This window comes from Ursus arctos, unplaced genomic scaffold (genome assembly GCF_023065955.2).
Source record: "Ursus arctos isolate Adak ecotype North America unplaced genomic scaffold, UrsArc2.0 scaffold_5, whole genome shotgun sequence".
Classification (NCBI taxonomy): Eukaryota; Metazoa; Chordata; class Mammalia; order Carnivora; family Ursidae; genus Ursus; species Ursus arctos.
In genome coordinates, this window is record NW_026623067.1 from 22,357,614 (window position 1) to 22,375,610 (window position 17,997).

A 17,997-nucleotide genomic window follows, 5' to 3' on the forward strand; every position below is an offset into this window, starting at 1 on the left:
TTGAGAGAATAACAAGGTCTAGAATTACTTTCTGTTATAAGCAACTACAAAACTGAATAAGTTTCATAGATAATTGTCAGAATTTCATATATAATTGTCTTACACTAGATAACAGGCAGCACTGGGTTGTAATTCCTGAAAGAAAGCAAACAAATGAATAGAGACCTCTTTATGATATTTTTCTAACCTGACCTTTAATATTTTGAAAAAACACTTTGAGGAATCAAAACCTAGGATACCCTCCAGTTGTAGAACACAAAAATACAAGCATTTTTAAAGTACAGATATATATAAACAACAAGAAAAATGACTGGGAAGGAAAGTAATACATGAGTAGATTAATCAACAGAATTTTTAAAAATATAATTACCATTATCATTATATCAGAGAAAACTAGGTTCACCCTAATGTTACAGAAAACCCAAATTTACAGTCGCTCAAACACACAAATTTTGTTTTTTATTTCTTTCATTCAGGAAAAGCCCAGACTTGGTAGTACAGTTCAATGAAGTAATCAGGAACCCAAATTCCTTCCAAATTTTGACCTCACCATTATTTCACATGGTCTTTATCTGTGTATTTTTAAATATTGCTGGACCTCCTGTCATTATGCCAAGATTCCAGCTAGTGATAAGGAGGAAGAATGGAAGGTACATTCACTTGAACATAAGCTATACCCACAACTTACATTTATATCCCTTTGGTCAGATATTGGTAAAGTGGCTAACCCATTATAAAGGAGGCTAAAATACAGTCTATATTCTGGGTGGCTGAATATATTTTTAGCTGCCCAGATTTAAAAAACATATCAATGATTCTTTTACACTACCAGATGAGGAAAACCAGTAATGGAAGAAACTCTCAATCTCTGTCACAGTTATAGAATTATCAATCTAGGATATTGTAAGCTAAAAGAGAAAGACTGAAACTAGGAAGTTCAGCAATCCATATTTCAAAGAATTAAAAAAAAGTGAGAATAACTAAAGATAAGGTATGGGGGAAGGCAATAGTGAATAAAAGGAAGTTAGTGGTCCAGGAGCTAACTCAACACTGCTGAACCCCTCTAGGACCTATTTTGATGTTTCACTGGACTAGATTTGTTCTTTTAAATAAAAGAAGCAGAAATGAAAAGTAGGGAACACCTTAAATTACCCTTGACAGATATTTCTTTTAGATTAATTGGAACAAAATAAGAGTAAGTAGAAACCAACCATTTCATGCAAGAAATATGAGTGGACTTCCAGGGCATTTGGTTTGCAAAGGTACCTGTTGTAACTTTTATCTCATGGAACTAAGACAGTCTATGTAGAGCATCCATCCACTACCCTAGTTTTACAGGTGAGGATCCTGAGGTTCAGGGAAATGAAGTGACTTACCCAGGGCCACACAGCTAATAAATTTTAATACTAGGACAACTGACCCTTGAACAGCAAGGGTTTGAACTATAAGGGTCTACTTACACACAGATTTTTTTTTCAATAAATATAGTACCAGTACTGTAAAAGTACTTTCTCTTCACTATAATTTTCTGAATATTTTTTCTATAGTTTACTTTATTCTAAGAATACAGTATAAAATACACATAGCATATAAATATGTGTTAATTGACTGTTTATGTTATTAGTAAGGCTTCCAGCCAATAAGCTATTAGTAGGTAAGTTTCTGGGGAGTCGGTTTTACACGTGAAGTTTGAATTGGTGGGGGTTGGTGCCCCTACCTCCACCCCATGTTATTCAAGGGTCAACTGTACTAGATATAGAAGCATTCTTATTTATTTATATGGATCTTAAACCTAGTTAAATATTGTCTTGGCAGCATCTAGTTATTCACCAAATTTTAACTTTCTCGATCTTGGAAAGGTCTCAATACATCAATTTAGAATTCTCATTTTCAGATCTATGTAACACTGAGTCAAAAAGCCAGTTTAACTTAGATTCATTTTGTACTTGCTCAATTCTGCATTTTTATGAGGATTCATTTAATCCACAGCTCAACCTGCCTTTATGCTCACACCAATCCAACTTTTTGTTCATCTTCTACTATTAATAATAGTCTTGGATATTAAGAAAGTCTGACTTTTTTTCTATGAAGAATATTGTGAATGTAGCCAGGTATTCAATAGCACCCTGTACTACTACATAACCCTGGGGCACGAAAATCACAGAATAGTCTATGTTAATAGCCTGGATATTCTGCTAGATGCTGGAGAATAAAATAAGGAGTCAAACTACCCCTGGTGCCTGCTGACACTGAGGAGACAGATATTAAACCAGCGCACTAACGGCCATATGATTTTAAAACTTATTTAAGGAGAATAACAAGTCAGGTGAAAGCACACAATAAAGACTTTCAACAAATGTTTATTGAATAAATTTGGGGGCACAGATCATATATGGCAACTGTGAGGACTGGTACGAAAAAGAGATGGTAAAGTTAAGCTGCACCACATTGTCAAGGATCTTAAATAGCAGGCTAGGTGCTTACACTTTGCATAACGAAATGCATAAATAAAGTGACCCATTAAAGATAGTAAAGTAGAGGAACTACATAATCCTGTTTACATTTTGGAAAGAAGACTATGATAATAGTGAGATGGTGACATGCTTAGCTAAAACTAGAATCAGGAAGATAGGGTTGCTGGCAATTGCAAGAGTTCAGGTAAGAGGTAATGAGGTCCTCAATCTAACAGTGAGACAATAGGGGCAGGAAAGAATTTGAAAGACATTTCATGGATACTTATACTGGTAACTAACAACCCACTAAAATGTCAGGGATAAGAGAGATAAGAGATTATAGTTAACCAAATGTTTCTAGTTTGGATGACTAAGGCTATGCTGGTAAACAAGGCAGAACAAAGAGAGGTATTGTAAAAAGATCAGAGGAAGCAAAAAGCAGCTCCTGATGTAGAAGACCTGGTCTGAAACATGCACGTTGGCCTAAGTGTTACTACAAGTCCATCCGATGCTCACAGCTAAACTATGATCTGCTCTTGGACACTAATGATCTCACCAAACATCAGCATCAAACAAGGCAACCCTGAGACCATGACTAAGACAAAAAGATAATCACTGTGAAACCCTCAAAATATTAAATAGTTCCCTACCTCAGCTACTACTTATTTACCAATAACAGTTTATCCTTACTCTAATTGGCCTCCCTCTACATAGTTCATATTTACTGAGCTACCCAATCATAGATTTTCCCTGCTTTCTGAAAGTACCCAACTTATAGCTTTGCCCTTGCTTCCTTAGATCCTCCCCAAAATTACTAAAACTAAACCCAAGTGCAATAAGTTACTTCTAACATCCTTTTAGGGAGACATCCTGCATTGCACTATGTTGTACTTTCTCCCTCACTGCAACCAGTAATATTCCCAACTTTTTAAACTGTTAAATGTACTTCAGTGACCTTTGACTTGAGATCATTGACATAGTGATGGGCCTAATACTGAAAACACAAAGTTAAAGAAACTCTAGGTGTATAAGATGCAGTAGGAAATTCAGTTTTGGAGTTCAGATAAAATGAAGGAGTCAATATATATATGTATATTGGGGAGTTACCAACTTTTATGCCAATATTTCCCAAACTAGTATATACAGTTTCCAATTTAATAAATGTAACATGATGACTTGTGCTCCAATGAGGTGGGAGAAAACTAGTTTAAACATGATTGTGAGGGTCCTTTACTTTAGAATTATCATAGGATTTACTTTATATTATAAATGTTATTTTACATTATAAATCATACAAAAATTCTAAATGTGTTTCATTATAGAAACATTTTTCTAGACAGACCAATCATTGTGAAGTTTGACACAGAATATAATTTGGGAAATGTTTCAAAAGAAAGTTGAAAAAGCAAAAATGAACTATTGGGACTTCATCAAGATAAAAAGCTTCTGCAAAGCAAAGGAAACTAACAACAAAACTAAAAGCCAACCTACGGTATGGTAGAAGATATTTGCAAATGACATTACAGATAAAGAGCTGTTATCCAGGATCTATAAAGAACTTATCAAACTCAACACCCAAAAAACAAATAATCAAGTCAAGAAATGGCCAGAACACACAAACAGACGTTTCTCCAAAGAAGACATCCAAATGGCCGACATGAAAAAATGCTCAAAATCACTTGGCATTAGGGAAATACAAATCAAAACCACAATAAGATACCAACTCACACCAGTCAAAATGGCTAAAATTAACAAGATAGGAAACAACATACGTTGGTGAGGATGTGGAGAAAGAGTTGGTGGAAATGCAAGCTGGTACAGCCACCCTGGAAAACAGTATGGTAGGTTCCTCAAGACATTAAAAATAGAGCTACCCTATAAACCCAGCAATTGCAGTACTAGGTATTTACCCCAAAGATACAAATGTAGTGAAACACAGGGGCACCTGCACCCCAATGTTCATGGCACCAATGTCCACAACAGCCAAACTGTGGAAGGAGCTGAAATGTCCTTCAACTAATGAATGAATAAAGAAGATGTGGTTGATATATACAACGGAATATTACTCAGCCATCAGAAAGGATGAATACTTGCCATTTATATCCATATGGATGGAACTGGAGGGTATTATGCTAAGTGAAATAAGTCAATTGGAGAAAGACAATTATCATATGGTTTCACTCATATGTGGAACCTAAGAAACAGTGCAGAAGAACATAAGGGAAGGGATGGAAAACTGGATGGGAAGACATCAGAGAGGGAGACAAACCAGGAGAGACTCTTAACTATGGGAAACAGAGTTGCTGAAGGGGACATGGGTGGGGAATAGGGTAACTGGGTGATGGGCATTAAAGAGGGCCCAAAATGTAATGAGCACCGGGTGTTATACACAACTGATGAACTGTTGTACACTACATCTGAAACTAATGATGTACTTTGTGTTGGCTAATTGAATTTAAAAAAAAAGAAAGTTGAAACACTAAAGGTAGATGAGCTCCCTCAATAAGTAAAAACACACCAAAAGGAGAAAAAAAATTCAATAATATAATCTGTTGTGAAACATAGCCACTGTTAACATTTAATTAATATAAAGTTATCATTAAGAAAATTATATTCCAAAGGTAATAGATACTCAAAAATAAAAAATACATATCCTTCCTAATTTTTTTTACCACACCACACTATCATCTATGCTTTGAGATTACGATTGCTTGATCTTTCTGGTAGATTTCATAAAACAGTGTGCTACTGCACATCTCTTATGATCCCCCTGCTCAGTGATACCTCCTTGGTAGCTTGAAATAGATTACAGTGGGAGTAACACTATGAATAACAGCAAATACCACAATTCAGGGCTTGATTGTTTGATTGATTGACTCTAACTTTATGACAATGAAGGAGAAAGTAATGCAGATTAAAAGTCTGCTGTGTCTACAACCATTCATTGTGGATAGCACAATGTTATTCAAAAATCATATCCAATTCAGCAAAGAAGTGCTCTTGTCATTTCTGAACAAATGAAGTTTCAGCAAATGTCTTCATGGTTTTCACTTTCATCCACTCATTAATGTAAATTAAAATACCAATCAATATTTGTGTCAGAATCACACTCATTCATCAACTGAAACCGTAATACTTTTTAATTATATTTATATATTACAAAGGGGAAAACTTATTACTAGACATTGGTCTATCAGGGCATTCAATAATAACATTATTATTTGTATTTTCAAGCCTGAACTTCTGCATATTTGTCAAAACATCATAAAAAATTGATCTTCATATATTCATATTTACTAGGTAATATAGCCAGGTTTATCAATTTATCTTCCCCTACAGGTCAAAAATGCTTCTAATTAATTTTAATCATGTTTCTTTCATATGAAGCAACATCTATGTGACTACTGAAAAAAATCTTAAACCTTAGAAAATATGGCAGCAATTGTCATTCATAATAATTTCTTAAAAATTATAATACTATCCATGTCTTTGTTTCTCCAGGTTGTATGCCAGTGGTTTCAGCCAAAAATATTTCCACTAGAATATTTTCACATTAAAGTTCATCATAAATTTCTCTAATACTGGTTACGACCACACATTTTTTTTCTTCCGCAAAAATCAGAGAAAATTGGGGCACCTGGGTGGCAGAGTCAGTTAAGCAACTGACTTGGTTTCAGCTCAGGTCGTGACTTCAGTCGTCTGGGATCACGCCCAGCTTCAGGCTCTGCACTCAGTTCAGAGTAGGCTTGGGATTCTTTCTCTCTCTCTCTCTCCCCTCCTTCTTCCCCTCCCCCACTTTTTTCCTCTCTCTTTCTCAAATAAATAATAAATATTTTAAAAAATCAGAGAAAATGGAGAATGATAATCAAAGGGGCATTATTTAATCCACTGCTTTAGAACAATCATCCATTCTTAGTGAAAACCATTGAGGCATTTGCCTACAGCTATTTCATTTTTTGTTTTTTGTTTTTTTAGTGGCAACATAATACCAGCGTCATCGGCTATTTGTTTTGGCATTCTTCTTCGAAAGTTGATTTTTTTTTTCTATGTGAATGTCCATTTTCTTATTTTTTCCACATTTCCTATGTGCCTGCCTTCAAGAAATGATTTTAAAGCTTAGAGTTTCACTGTACAATGTTCAAGGATGATTCTAGCTGTCTGCAAATTTTTTATCTGATAAACCTCATCTGAAACTTCACACTAGGAAAAAAGATAACTACAAAAATCACATACAGCTATCATTATTTATTTTGAATAGCTATTAAATGCAGGAATATGTACTCTCACAGAGTTTCAAATCAACTGTGTTAAAAAGTGAGCTCAGTTGATTCCAAACAATCACAAACTTACAGGTGTCTCTGAGTCTATGTGTATAACAGGCCAATTATATAACTAGCAGTTCTCCAACTTATTTTTGTATAAAATACAATGTTTACTAAAGTTAATAATGCTAATTTTGGAGCTTACATCTACTCAGTAGTAAAACTGAGGTAATTATTTGGAACTTAAGCTGACAAAATATTCGTGTGGTGAGGAGAATTTTATCACCAGTTTTCTTTTAGAATTTCTAATGCGTGGTGATAATGGAAGCAGGTTGACTTTTAGTCAGGATTGTAACTGATTTTAAATTCTCTACAGAAAAATTCCTGCCCCCTCCTTCATTTCTTACACCCAGAGGTGACCTCTCCCATAACCTGGCCCTTGCTTGGTACTTCCTGTACTCTAAGGCGGTTGTTAAAGACATGAACATAGAGCAGTTCTCAACCCTAGCACTATCAGCATTTAGGCTGGATAATTTTCTGTTGAATCAATAGTGTCTATACAGCTAAGGTCAGGTATGAAATAGTCTGATACGATGCAACAATACAGAGTAAATCTATCAGGCAAGGCTTGTAGCTTAGACAATGAGAAATGTGAGGAGACAAAAGAGGAAGGGGGTCTCTGGCTCAGCCAACACATTCAGGTGAGTCAATCCCGGCAAAAGAAAGGAGTGATATCTCACACCCTGAACACTCTAAAGTATAGTTGAGTACCTGGGAGGTCACTGGTGACCTTGACAAACATAGTTTCAGTGGAGAGCTAACAGGGATTCAAAGAGCAGTGCATTGACGAATAGCTGAAAAGTGAAAAAGCAGAGATAGCATTTTCAAGATCTCAACTATGAGTTGGGGAAAATGAGAGTTTCTTTCTCTAACCCTAATCCTTACCAGTAAAAAAGCACTGAATTCCTCCAAAAAGAAGCTAAATGAGCAGCTAAATGTAACTCCCCAGGCTATACACCTTACTCTCTCACGTGGCCTCAATGGACAAGTGACCCAAAACATTTGCTACAAATTCCTTGCTCCTTGATGGTCATGATCATATTAAATATATTTTCTCTGAACTTGCTTTTACATCATTCACTTTATTCTGTCCCAAATTTCCATCTTATTGTCTAAATATAACTGCAGCAAAATATTCTTTAAATGCATAAATCCTCAGATATTCTGAGACCCACTTTTTCCAGTCTATTAAGATTCACAATGTTTGGGGGCGCCTGGGTGGCACAGTCGTTAAGTGTCTGCCTTCGACGCAAGGCGTGATCCTGACGTTCCAGGATCAAGCCCACATCAGGCTCCTCCACTAGGAGCCCGCTTCTTCCTCTCCCACTCCCCCTGCTTGTGTTCCCTCTCTTGCTGGCTGTCTCTCTCTGTCTAATAAATAAATAAATAAATAAATCTTTTAAAAAAAAAGATTCACGATGTTTGATTTTTACCTTAAAATATCTTGTTTCACACTTCAGAGTGTAGGGATAGAGGGTACATTCCTCAATTTCATAAAAACCATCTATGAAAAGCCTACAGCAAATATCATTCTCAATGGGGAAAAGCTGGAAGCCTTTCCCTTAAGATCAGGAACACGACAAGGATGCCTACTCTCGCCATTATTATTCAACATAGTACTAGAAATCCTTGCAACAGCAATCAGACAACAAAAAGAGATAAAAGGTATCCAAATCGGCAAAGAAGAAGTCAAACTGTCTCTCTTCACAGATGACATGATACTCTGTATGGAAAACCCAAAAGAATCCACCCCCAAACTACTAGAAGTTATAGAGCAATTCAGTAATGTGGCAGGATACAAAATCAATGCTCAGAAATCAGTTGCATTTCTATTCACGAACAATGAGACTGAAGAAAGAGAAATTAGGGAATCCATTCCATTTACAATAGCACCAAAAATCATACGTTATCTCAGAATTAACTTAACCAGAGATGTAAAGGATTTATATTCTAAAAACTACAAATCACTCTTGAAAGACATTGAAGAAGACACAAAAAGATGGAAAAATATTCCATGCTCATGGATCGGAAGAATTAACATAGTTAAAATGTCTATGCTTCCCAGAGCAATCTACACTTTCAATGCCATCCCGATCAAAATACCAATGACATTTTTCAAAGAACTGGAACAAACAGCCCTTAAATTTGTGTGGAACCAGAAAAGGCCCCGAATCGCCAAGGAATTGTTGAAAAGGAAAAACAAAGCTGGGGGCATCACATTGCCAGATTTCAAGCTGTACTACAAAGCTGTGATCACAAAGACAACATGGTACTGGCACAAAAACAGATACATAGACCAATGGAACAGAATAGAGTGCCCAGAAATGGACCCTCGGCTCTTTGGGCAACTAATCTTTGACAAAGCAGGAAAAAACATCCAGCGGAAAGAAGACAGTCTCTTCAATAAATGGTGCTGGGAAAATTGGACAGCTACATGCAAAAGAATGAAAATTGACCACTATCTCACACCATACTCAAAAATAAACTTCAAATGGATGAAAGACCTCGATGTGAGACAGGAATCCATCAAAATCCTAGAGGAGAACATAGGCTGTAACCTCTTTGACATCGGCCACAGCAACTTTTTTCATGACACATCTCCAAAGGCAAGAGAAACAAAAGAAAAAATGAACCTGTGGGACTTCATCAAGATAAAAAGCTTCTGCACAGTCAAGGAAACAGTCAAAAAAACTAAGAGGTAGCCCACGGAATGGGAGAAGATATTTGCAAATGACACTACAGATAAAAGACTGGTATCCAAGATCTACAAAGAACTTCTCAAACTCAATACACGAGAAACAAATAAACAAATCATAAAATGGGCAGAAGATATGAACAGACACTTTTCCAATGAAGACATACAAATGGCTAACAGACACATGAAAAAAGGTTAAAAATCATTAGCCATCAGGGAAATTCAAATCAAAACCACACTGAGATACCACCTTACGCCAGTTAGAATGGCAAAAATTGACAAGGCAGGAAACAACAATCGTTGGAGAGGATGTGGAGAAAGGGGATCCCTCCTACATTGTTGGTGGGAATGCAAGTTGGTACAACCACTCTGGAAAACAGTGTGGAGGTCCCTTAAAAAGTTAAAAATTGAGCTACCCTATGATCCAGCAATTGCACTAGTGGGTATTTACCCCAAAGATACAGACATAGTGAAGAGAAGGGCCATATGCACCCCAATGTTCATAGCAGCATTGTCCACAATAGCTAAATCGTGGAAGGAGCCAAGATGCCCTTCAACAGATGATTGGATTAAGAAGATGTGGTCCATATATACAATGGAATATTACTCAGCCATCAAACAGAACGACTTCTCAACATTTGCTGCAACATGGACGGGACTGGAGGAGATAATGTTAAGCGAAATAAGCAGAGAAAGACAATCATCATATGGTTTCACTCATTTATGGAACATAAGAAGTAGGAAGATCAGTAGGAGAAGAAAGGGAAGAAGAAAGGGGGGGTAAACAGAAGGGGAATGAACCAAGAGACTATGGACTCTGGGAAACAAACCAAGGGCTTCGGGGCAGGGGGTGGGGAGAACTGGATAGGCTGGTGATGGGTAGTAAGGAGGGCACGTATTGCATGGTGCACTGGGTGTTATACGCAATTAATGAATCATGGAACTTTACATCAAAAACTAGGGATGTACTGTATGGTGACTAACATAATATAATAAAAAATATTATTATAAAAAATATCTTGTTTCACTTTTTAAAAATTACAGTAACTTAAGAGAATTATCATTTTTGGGGTGGGTCAGTGGGAAATATATTTAAGAAATTTAAAAGCTTTTAACTTCTATGTCTAACGATGTTTTTCAAAACTTCAAGAATGTGAAAAATCCTTTATATTACTTTATGAAATACAATGTCCTTTATTACTTTGCTTTTATAGGACAAATTTCCTTTCCTGAGAATTTTCTCCTGATTCTCTACTGCTTATTTAAGTGTCACGCTTCTTTCAAAATAGAACTCAAAAGCTATCTCCTCTAGGAGGTCGTCTCATCAAATTGTTCTCTCTTCCCTATGATATTCTTTCTATGACACTTAATACATTTGGCCTTGGTGTTAGAATTATTAAAGTCATTACTCTGTAAGTCCATACTGAACATGGACAGGACAATGTCTTAATCATTTATCTCCTACTAAAACCAGTACAACACTTGGCAAAGTAGATGCTCAAAAATGTTGATTAAAGTGAATCAAAGCCATATATTGAAAATGAATATACTGGGCTTTAATAACATTTTCTGGACTTAAATTATTATAGGCTTTGTTGTATAATCTTGAGCTTATCTTGGGTTAACTGTCAAATAATTAAAAGAAACAAATCATATATATGAAGGGATTTATACTTTATAAAGTGCATTCATTCATTACTGAATAATCAATAAATAATTAGGTGAATGGGGAAAAATAGCATGGTAGTCATAAATTATTAATGTAATTTATACTTTCATATCATAGAGTTGTTATAAAACTGCCACCAGTGATTTTATGTCAAGACTTAGACTGCCCTCTTATTATTACCTCTATGACCTCAGGCATATTTGTTATTCCTAAGACATGACTCCCTCTTAGGTACTATGCCTTTCTCACAAAGTTACTGTCAAGATCAAATGAGGTAATAGAAAATAACAGCAGTTTAAATTATCGAGAGGTAAATATTCATTAAGAACCTACACTGTGTTTTTTGTTTAATCATCACAACGATCCTATGAGGCTGATTATCTCCCATTTTTATAAATAAAACTTGTCACAGAGAGCTTACATAATTTGCCCAAGGGCGCATAGTTATGAAGAAGTGGAATTAAAATTTACCAGATAGTCTGACTCCAGAGGTAAACCTCTTAGCCAAAATACTACCTTGCTAAGTGTCAGTTCCATTCCTTCAGATTTTGGAAAACTTAGCTATATAACATTAACTAGCTTTTTCAAATTTTTAATATCTAAAATTCCTAGAATAGAAATTTTTCTTTAGATTTCCTGGAGATATAATGACAAATCTATCCAAAACACTCCACAAAAATTCAAATGAAATTTAGGCAAAAAATAATTTGTTAGAGGATTAATTTAGTAAACATATTAGCCTAGAGACTTGCCAATTACCTGTCTTCTATACAGTAACTAGTCACAATCTTCAGTATGTTATATACCTATACACATATACGTACATATATATATACATATATACATACAATTGAATCTTAAATAAATCCTTTAGTAGTCCACCTAAAGCATTGATTACTGTTTAGTGATTCACTCCAAATCAAAAATTAAAAACTGAGGGGTTAATCTTAGGCATTAAAGAAATACAAAATCTGATAGATCCAACCATTTTTTAATTTGAAAAATGCTATCATAAATCATTTACTTAGATTGCTTTCTTTAACATTCCAAATTTCAACCGTAATGTGAAATTTGGAGAACAACACTGCCATCCAGGGATACAGAACTGAAAGTGCAGAGCCAGAAAACCAAAAATTTAAGGCAGTGGTTCTAGGTATTGAAACAGTTGTGCCGCAATCTGTTGTGAGTGAATCACCAAAAACTATTAAAGTACTAAAGATTACAAATGACACCATATGCTTAAAAAATGACAGGATTCCCCAAAACTTCTCTTTAACCCAATCAAGTACGAGAAAGGTGTAGCACTACAATCACCTTGTGAGTACCAGCTCATTACTTTCCTTTTAAAAGCACTTCACTGAGGTAAGAATAATATTTAAAAAGCTATACACAATTAATATGCTCAACCTAATAACTCTGGAGGTAAGTAAAACCATAACCACAGTCTACACCATTAGAATATCCATCATCTCCCAAATGTTTTTCATGCCCTCATTATTGCTGTCCTTTTTTTTTTTGAAAAATACTCAACATAAGATCTATCCTCTCAGCAAATTTTTAAGTATACAAAGATTGTTAACTATAAGCACTCTGCTGTGCAAGAGGTCTCTAGGACTTATTCATCCATATAACTCAAACTTGGTACCCTTTGACTAATACCGCCCCATTTTTCCCTCACACCAGCCCCTGGCAACCACCATTCTACTCCTTCCTTCTCTGAATTTGACGGCCTTAGATTCGTGTAAGTGTTTAATGTAGTATTTGTCCTTCTGTGTCTGGTTATTTCACTTAGCATAATGTCCTAAATTCAATTGATATCTAATATGTAACGATAGAAATGGCAGTCATCGGGCATGTTAGATAAAGAAAAGATTATTTTTGAGGTAATTTTCTTTTCTCAAAGAAGGTGTCCTGAATTGTGTGTCCTCCCTCTCCCTAACCCTCCTCATCCATATATTGAAGCTAAAATCCCCAATGTGATCGTATTTGGAGATAAAGTCTTAGGGAGGTAATTAAGATGAAACGAAGTCATAAAGGTAGAGCCTGAATCCAACAGAATCAGTATTTTTAAGTGAAAATCAATAGACACCAGAGAGAGAGAGAAAGACCAGAGAAGTCTCTCTCCAGGTGTGTACAGTGTAAAGGCCATCTGAGGACACAAGAAGAAGGCTGCGTCCGCAAACCAGGAAGAGAACCCTCACCAGAAACAAACCTGATGGCACCTTGATCTTGGACTTCTACCCTTCAGAACTGTAAGAAAATAATTTCTGTTGTTGGAGCCACCCAGTATGTGGTATTTTGTTATGGCAGCCTGAGTAGCCAAATATAGTGGCATTTGACAAACTCTTGAGAAACCTGAAACTGGAAAACTGGATTCCCATTCGACATGCTGTTGGATCTTTATTTTCACTAATGGAACACTCTAATAAGGAGGAAAGAGGTCTCACACTAGGTGCTTTTAATGATAATAAATTTGTTGTTTCATACATCTGACAGCATTTAACTGATACGGGTAAACCCTTAAGGAAAAAAAGGTTAAGATGGTTTGATGTGTCGCTTTCGAGAGAAACCTGTAGTTTCTGATTAATACAAAAACACTGTTATTACTAGAGGGAATGAAAATTGCTTAGCAGAAATCATCTTTGCAAAGAATCAAGATAATTTTTGAGATTGTGACATGAAAACGGGGAGATGAATTGACTTGGAAGTGATACATCCGGGACAATGGGAAATTACTATTCACTTTTCAAATGAGCATCTAAGTTTGCCAAGAGCTTATATTATAGAACAGTCTTTGCAGAAAAAATCTAAAATTAAACTAATCTAAATAATATAAAAATGATCTGCTGATGAGAAAAATTAACTTCTGCTGGGAGCTATGGAAAGGATTCTTTAAAAGGATGGATCGAACTTAACTAGTCTTAAAACGTAGCCATTGAGAAAGCAGAGCTGGCAGGGGGAAAGACCAAGGAGAGAGCCTGGGCTAAGAAAAGATAGAAAACAAGCACTGACCTGAGAAGACTGTGCTGGCTGGAGAAATGAGGTGTTGGACATGGGGTGGTCCAGAGAAAACACCACAGAGCTTTTAAGAGCCACAAACTTCATATTAAGGACACATTTGCTGAGATATCACAGAATCATAACACCACCTCTCTCCCCAGTGAGAAGACAGGTTTTCCATAAAGCTCTATGCTTAACTTTAACATGCCCTTTCCTATGTATTCATGTATGGGGTGCTACTACCTACCTGAGTTGAAGAAGCCACTACAGTCCAGGAGCTCAGCTTCAAGGAGAAGTAAATGAGTAAGAAGACAATTACAATTCAGTGTACGGCTTGTTAGTGGCAAAACTACCTTTGTGCAACATTATTCAAACAGGAAATTAACTATTAATGCATTTGTGCCCAAATCACACATTAAACTAAAAGAATACCAACCCAAATTCAAGTCTGAGTTAAAGTAATTTGAGTACAGAATCACGACTTAGAAAAATGGGCTCTGGGCAATGCTGATAGAGGCTCATAATTAGGCCTAGCTTAAATGTTCTTTCATCAGTGCTGAAATTCTTCATTTTACCCGTGATTCTGAGTTTTGTACGTGAAGTCCAGGGAGACAATGAAACATATCTCAAGGGTTCAGTCTCGGGTCATCTTTTGTCCTGCCTCCCACATCCTCCACTTGGGTTCTCCTTCTTCCTACTTTCTTGTCTCTGCCTAGCAACTGCTGCCATCTTGTTCCAAAACATGCATCCACCCTAACAAAGTCCTGGGATGCAGGTCCCAAGCACCTGTGAGGGTCTGGACTAGATCCACCCATTTCCCTGTTTCCTGAGAACATCACATTAAATACCAAATAAAAACAGAGGACCGGTCAAGAGACACCCTGGAAGAAAAGAAAAAAAATTCTTTTCCCGTACTTTTTGAATGAGGGGTCTTGCAGTTCCACTTTGCTCTGCAGATTTGTGTAACCAGCCCCACAGTCCTGTGGCAGTGGTTGGCCCCAGCTGGGCAACTACGGGCGAGACACCCGGCTCCTCGGAAGTCAGTTTCCACATCTGTAAAATAAGAATAGTTCCTATGTCATTACATTTCTGTGAATATTTTGGAGATAATTCATGCAGAGCTTTTGCCCCAGACTTTGATCCATTTTAACAATCAGTACTACCAGGTGTTAATTGTTAATTAAAAGATTATCTAATTCAGATTTACTCCCTAATGTCTCCTCTGTCTACAGGCTAATACTTCAAAATAGCCATTCCCACAGGCAGTTGCAAATATGCTTTAAACGTTCACCTTTTTCTTTTCGGGTTTCCTTTAAATTTAAACGTTCATTACCTAAATTTAAATCTTATTACAGTGTGCAGAAAAAAACATGCTCGTGCTTCAGCTATAACGTGAGCTTAGCTGTACCTAATAAGGACTGCTTGTTTTAAGCACAAGAATCTTCACAAACGCTAAATATTCAGAGCAAAAATTGGTCACTCAACTTTCCTTTCATAAAACGGCTTTCATCCCCACTGGGACACAAAAACATGGTCCTTACAAAGCCGGGCCACGTCTACAAACGAATATAATAAAATCAGCATCTTGGAGAACTTCTAAACTTGGCAGCGGCTTGCGGAGCGCCCTCTGGGCCACCTGCCCGTGCCTGGTTTCCATAGGAACGCGCAGTTCCGGCGCGTAGCACTCCACTCCGGAAGTTGTTCTCACTCACTTCCGTTCTTCCTCTCAGAGAGTCAATCTCCCTATTGCTCAAGCATCGGCTTGAACGGACGTTGGGTGAATTTTGGGCTGCAAAGGCTGCCGTAGAGGGGCGTGGCGACGGAGCCGCGATTTTGTTCCCACAGTTCACGTGCCGGCCGCAGCGGATCTTCTCAGACTTACCATGGCTCAGCCGGGGGCTCTAAACCTCAATAACGAGGTAGGTGCTGAGGCCTGGGGAACCTCTGGGGCTTCCCTTCAGGACCCCCAGAATGGCTTCTCTGGGTCTTTCTGACGGGCCTGTGGTCTCGTGGGGGCGAGGGTAGGGAGTGCGGCTGGGGCAGCTTCTGAATGCGGCCAGGCAGGTTTGCCGGAACGCGGAGCCTGGCCACAGTAACTTCGCCTCACGGTTCCTAGGTGGCTGAAGCAAAAGACCTGTTTCTGGCCCTCAGGCCCCATGAATTTTTATCTGTGGGATGTTGGGAAGATGTGTAATCTTAATATTCAGTGTCCTCGTCTGTAGAACGAAGCTCACGATGGTACCTTCTTTGGAAGATTGTTGCGAGATTTAAGTTAATTGGAATATGGAAGTGTTCGCACAGCTAGTAAACTCTCTACGCGTTACCCGCCTTTTATTGGATGCCGGAAGTGAAGAGGAGGGGCTAAGAGCTATAGCTTTTACTAAGAGATCTTCAGTGCGATGATCGTATCGTTTATAAGGATGTACGCCCAGTACCACGTTTCTTACTCCAGCTACTGTCCCATTTCTCTCCTTCCATTTACGCAAAATTTTTAAAAAGAGTTGTTTATACTTGCCATCGCTAATTCCTCTTCTCTCCTTTCTTAAATTCAGTCTGAAATCAGGTTTGCCCTTATCACTGCTAACGTAAATTGCCAGTGTCACTAGGCTACCATTTCTGCCGCTATCCCCTTTCCAGTTTCTGGTTCTATTTAAGGAAGTCATAAGACATCTGAAGACTTAAAGTAAGCTGGAAAAGCAATAGTCCAATAAGGACCTCATAGCTACTGCAAAGGAAGTTCCTTATCTTTAATCAGTGGCTGTTTAAGTGTCTGCCATGAGCAAGACATACTATTCACGTTGTACAGTTGTGTCTAGATGTACTTTCTGTTTTCAAGCAACCTATACTCAGATAGGAAAGGGTAGGCAACACCCACCGATGGTACAGAATCATGCCCGGAAAAACTAGTGCAGAAAGGTTGCCGAAGAAGGCAAAATGAGGTGATTGTACTTTGTCTTTAAGGATCTTATACTGGAATTGCAGTCAGTGATTTAGTGAGGGGGAAGAAGGCATTCCAGGCAGAGGGACTGGTGTAAGGCACTAAAAGAGGATAGTAGGACCGCCTTGGGTGGTGAAGGGCTAGATAATTCTCCATTGATGAGAACTTCTTGGGTTAAGTAGAAAATGAAACTAAATTATAGTATTGCTTTACTTCCAGGTTAATAAGTCCGAATTTCACTTGATAGTGGCATACAGAATATAGTGAAGGGGGAAATTCTGAAGATGTTTAACATATATTCCGAAACCTATGTTAACTTCCAGAAAACATTTGGTGGGCTTTTTCTCATTAGTTTGCCTAGGACATATAAAATAGTTTAACTGGAGTGATATCCTTGGGAATTCTTTGAAATACTAGTGAGCTTCCTTTCAGTTTTGAAATTGCAGTCAGAGTACTAATGACAGTCATTTAGCACTCTTCGCTTAAGGTGTTTTCTTTTTCCACTTAACTAAATCCCAGGCTTCTTTAAAGCAGTTAAAATTTGATCCTTAGGAATTCCTCACTAATTCACCTCAGTCTGGGCTAGGTGTCCATGCTTCATGCAACCACTTTCTACTCTTGAAACCCTTGTCTACTTCTTCCTCTGTTTTTATGTATTTGTCTACCACCTACAACATATATGCTCTGTGACAGTGTTTGCTGGGCGACTGGATGAGCTCATCAAATTAGGAAGTGTATATATCCCACTTGAAAGTACATCTATTTCATATGAAGGTGGGGGGAAAGGACAGCAGAAGTGAAGATGATGGAAGGTGTTATAATTTAAAACAAATGGGAGAAAAATAGCTACGAAGGGGAAAACAAATACAGATTTGTCTACATAAAAACTGGAATGTCCCCAAATTTTAAAAAGACAGCTA

At 37.3% G+C, this 17,997-nt stretch overlaps 1 protein-coding gene and 1 long non-coding RNA gene across 3 annotated transcripts in view; one reads left to right on the plus strand and one right to left on the minus strand.

The window, feature by feature from the left end:
- LOC130542743 (uncharacterized) overlaps positions 1-15,183 on the minus strand; it is a 156,231-nt gene extending 141,048 nt beyond the window's left edge. Inside the window, exon 1 of the long non-coding RNA XR_008957518.1 lies at positions 15,055-15,183. This is a non-coding gene — a long non-coding RNA (uncharacterized LOC130542743). The remainder of the gene's footprint in view (positions 1-15,054) is intronic.
- Positions 15,184-15,889: 706 nt separating this feature from the next.
- Positions 15,890-17,997, plus strand: part of SRFBP1 (serum response factor binding protein 1) — a 62,199-nt gene continuing 60,091 nt past the window's right edge. Inside the window, exon 1 of one of the 2 annotated variants that reach the window (XM_026507822.4) lies at positions 15,890-16,058. In XM_026507822.4, coding sequence (XP_026363607.1) covers positions 16,023-16,058 — 36 coding nt within the window. In that variant the 5' untranslated portion in view covers positions 15,890-16,022. The remainder of the gene's footprint in view (positions 16,059-17,997) is intronic. The other variant, XM_057307073.1, reaches the window with a different exon arrangement.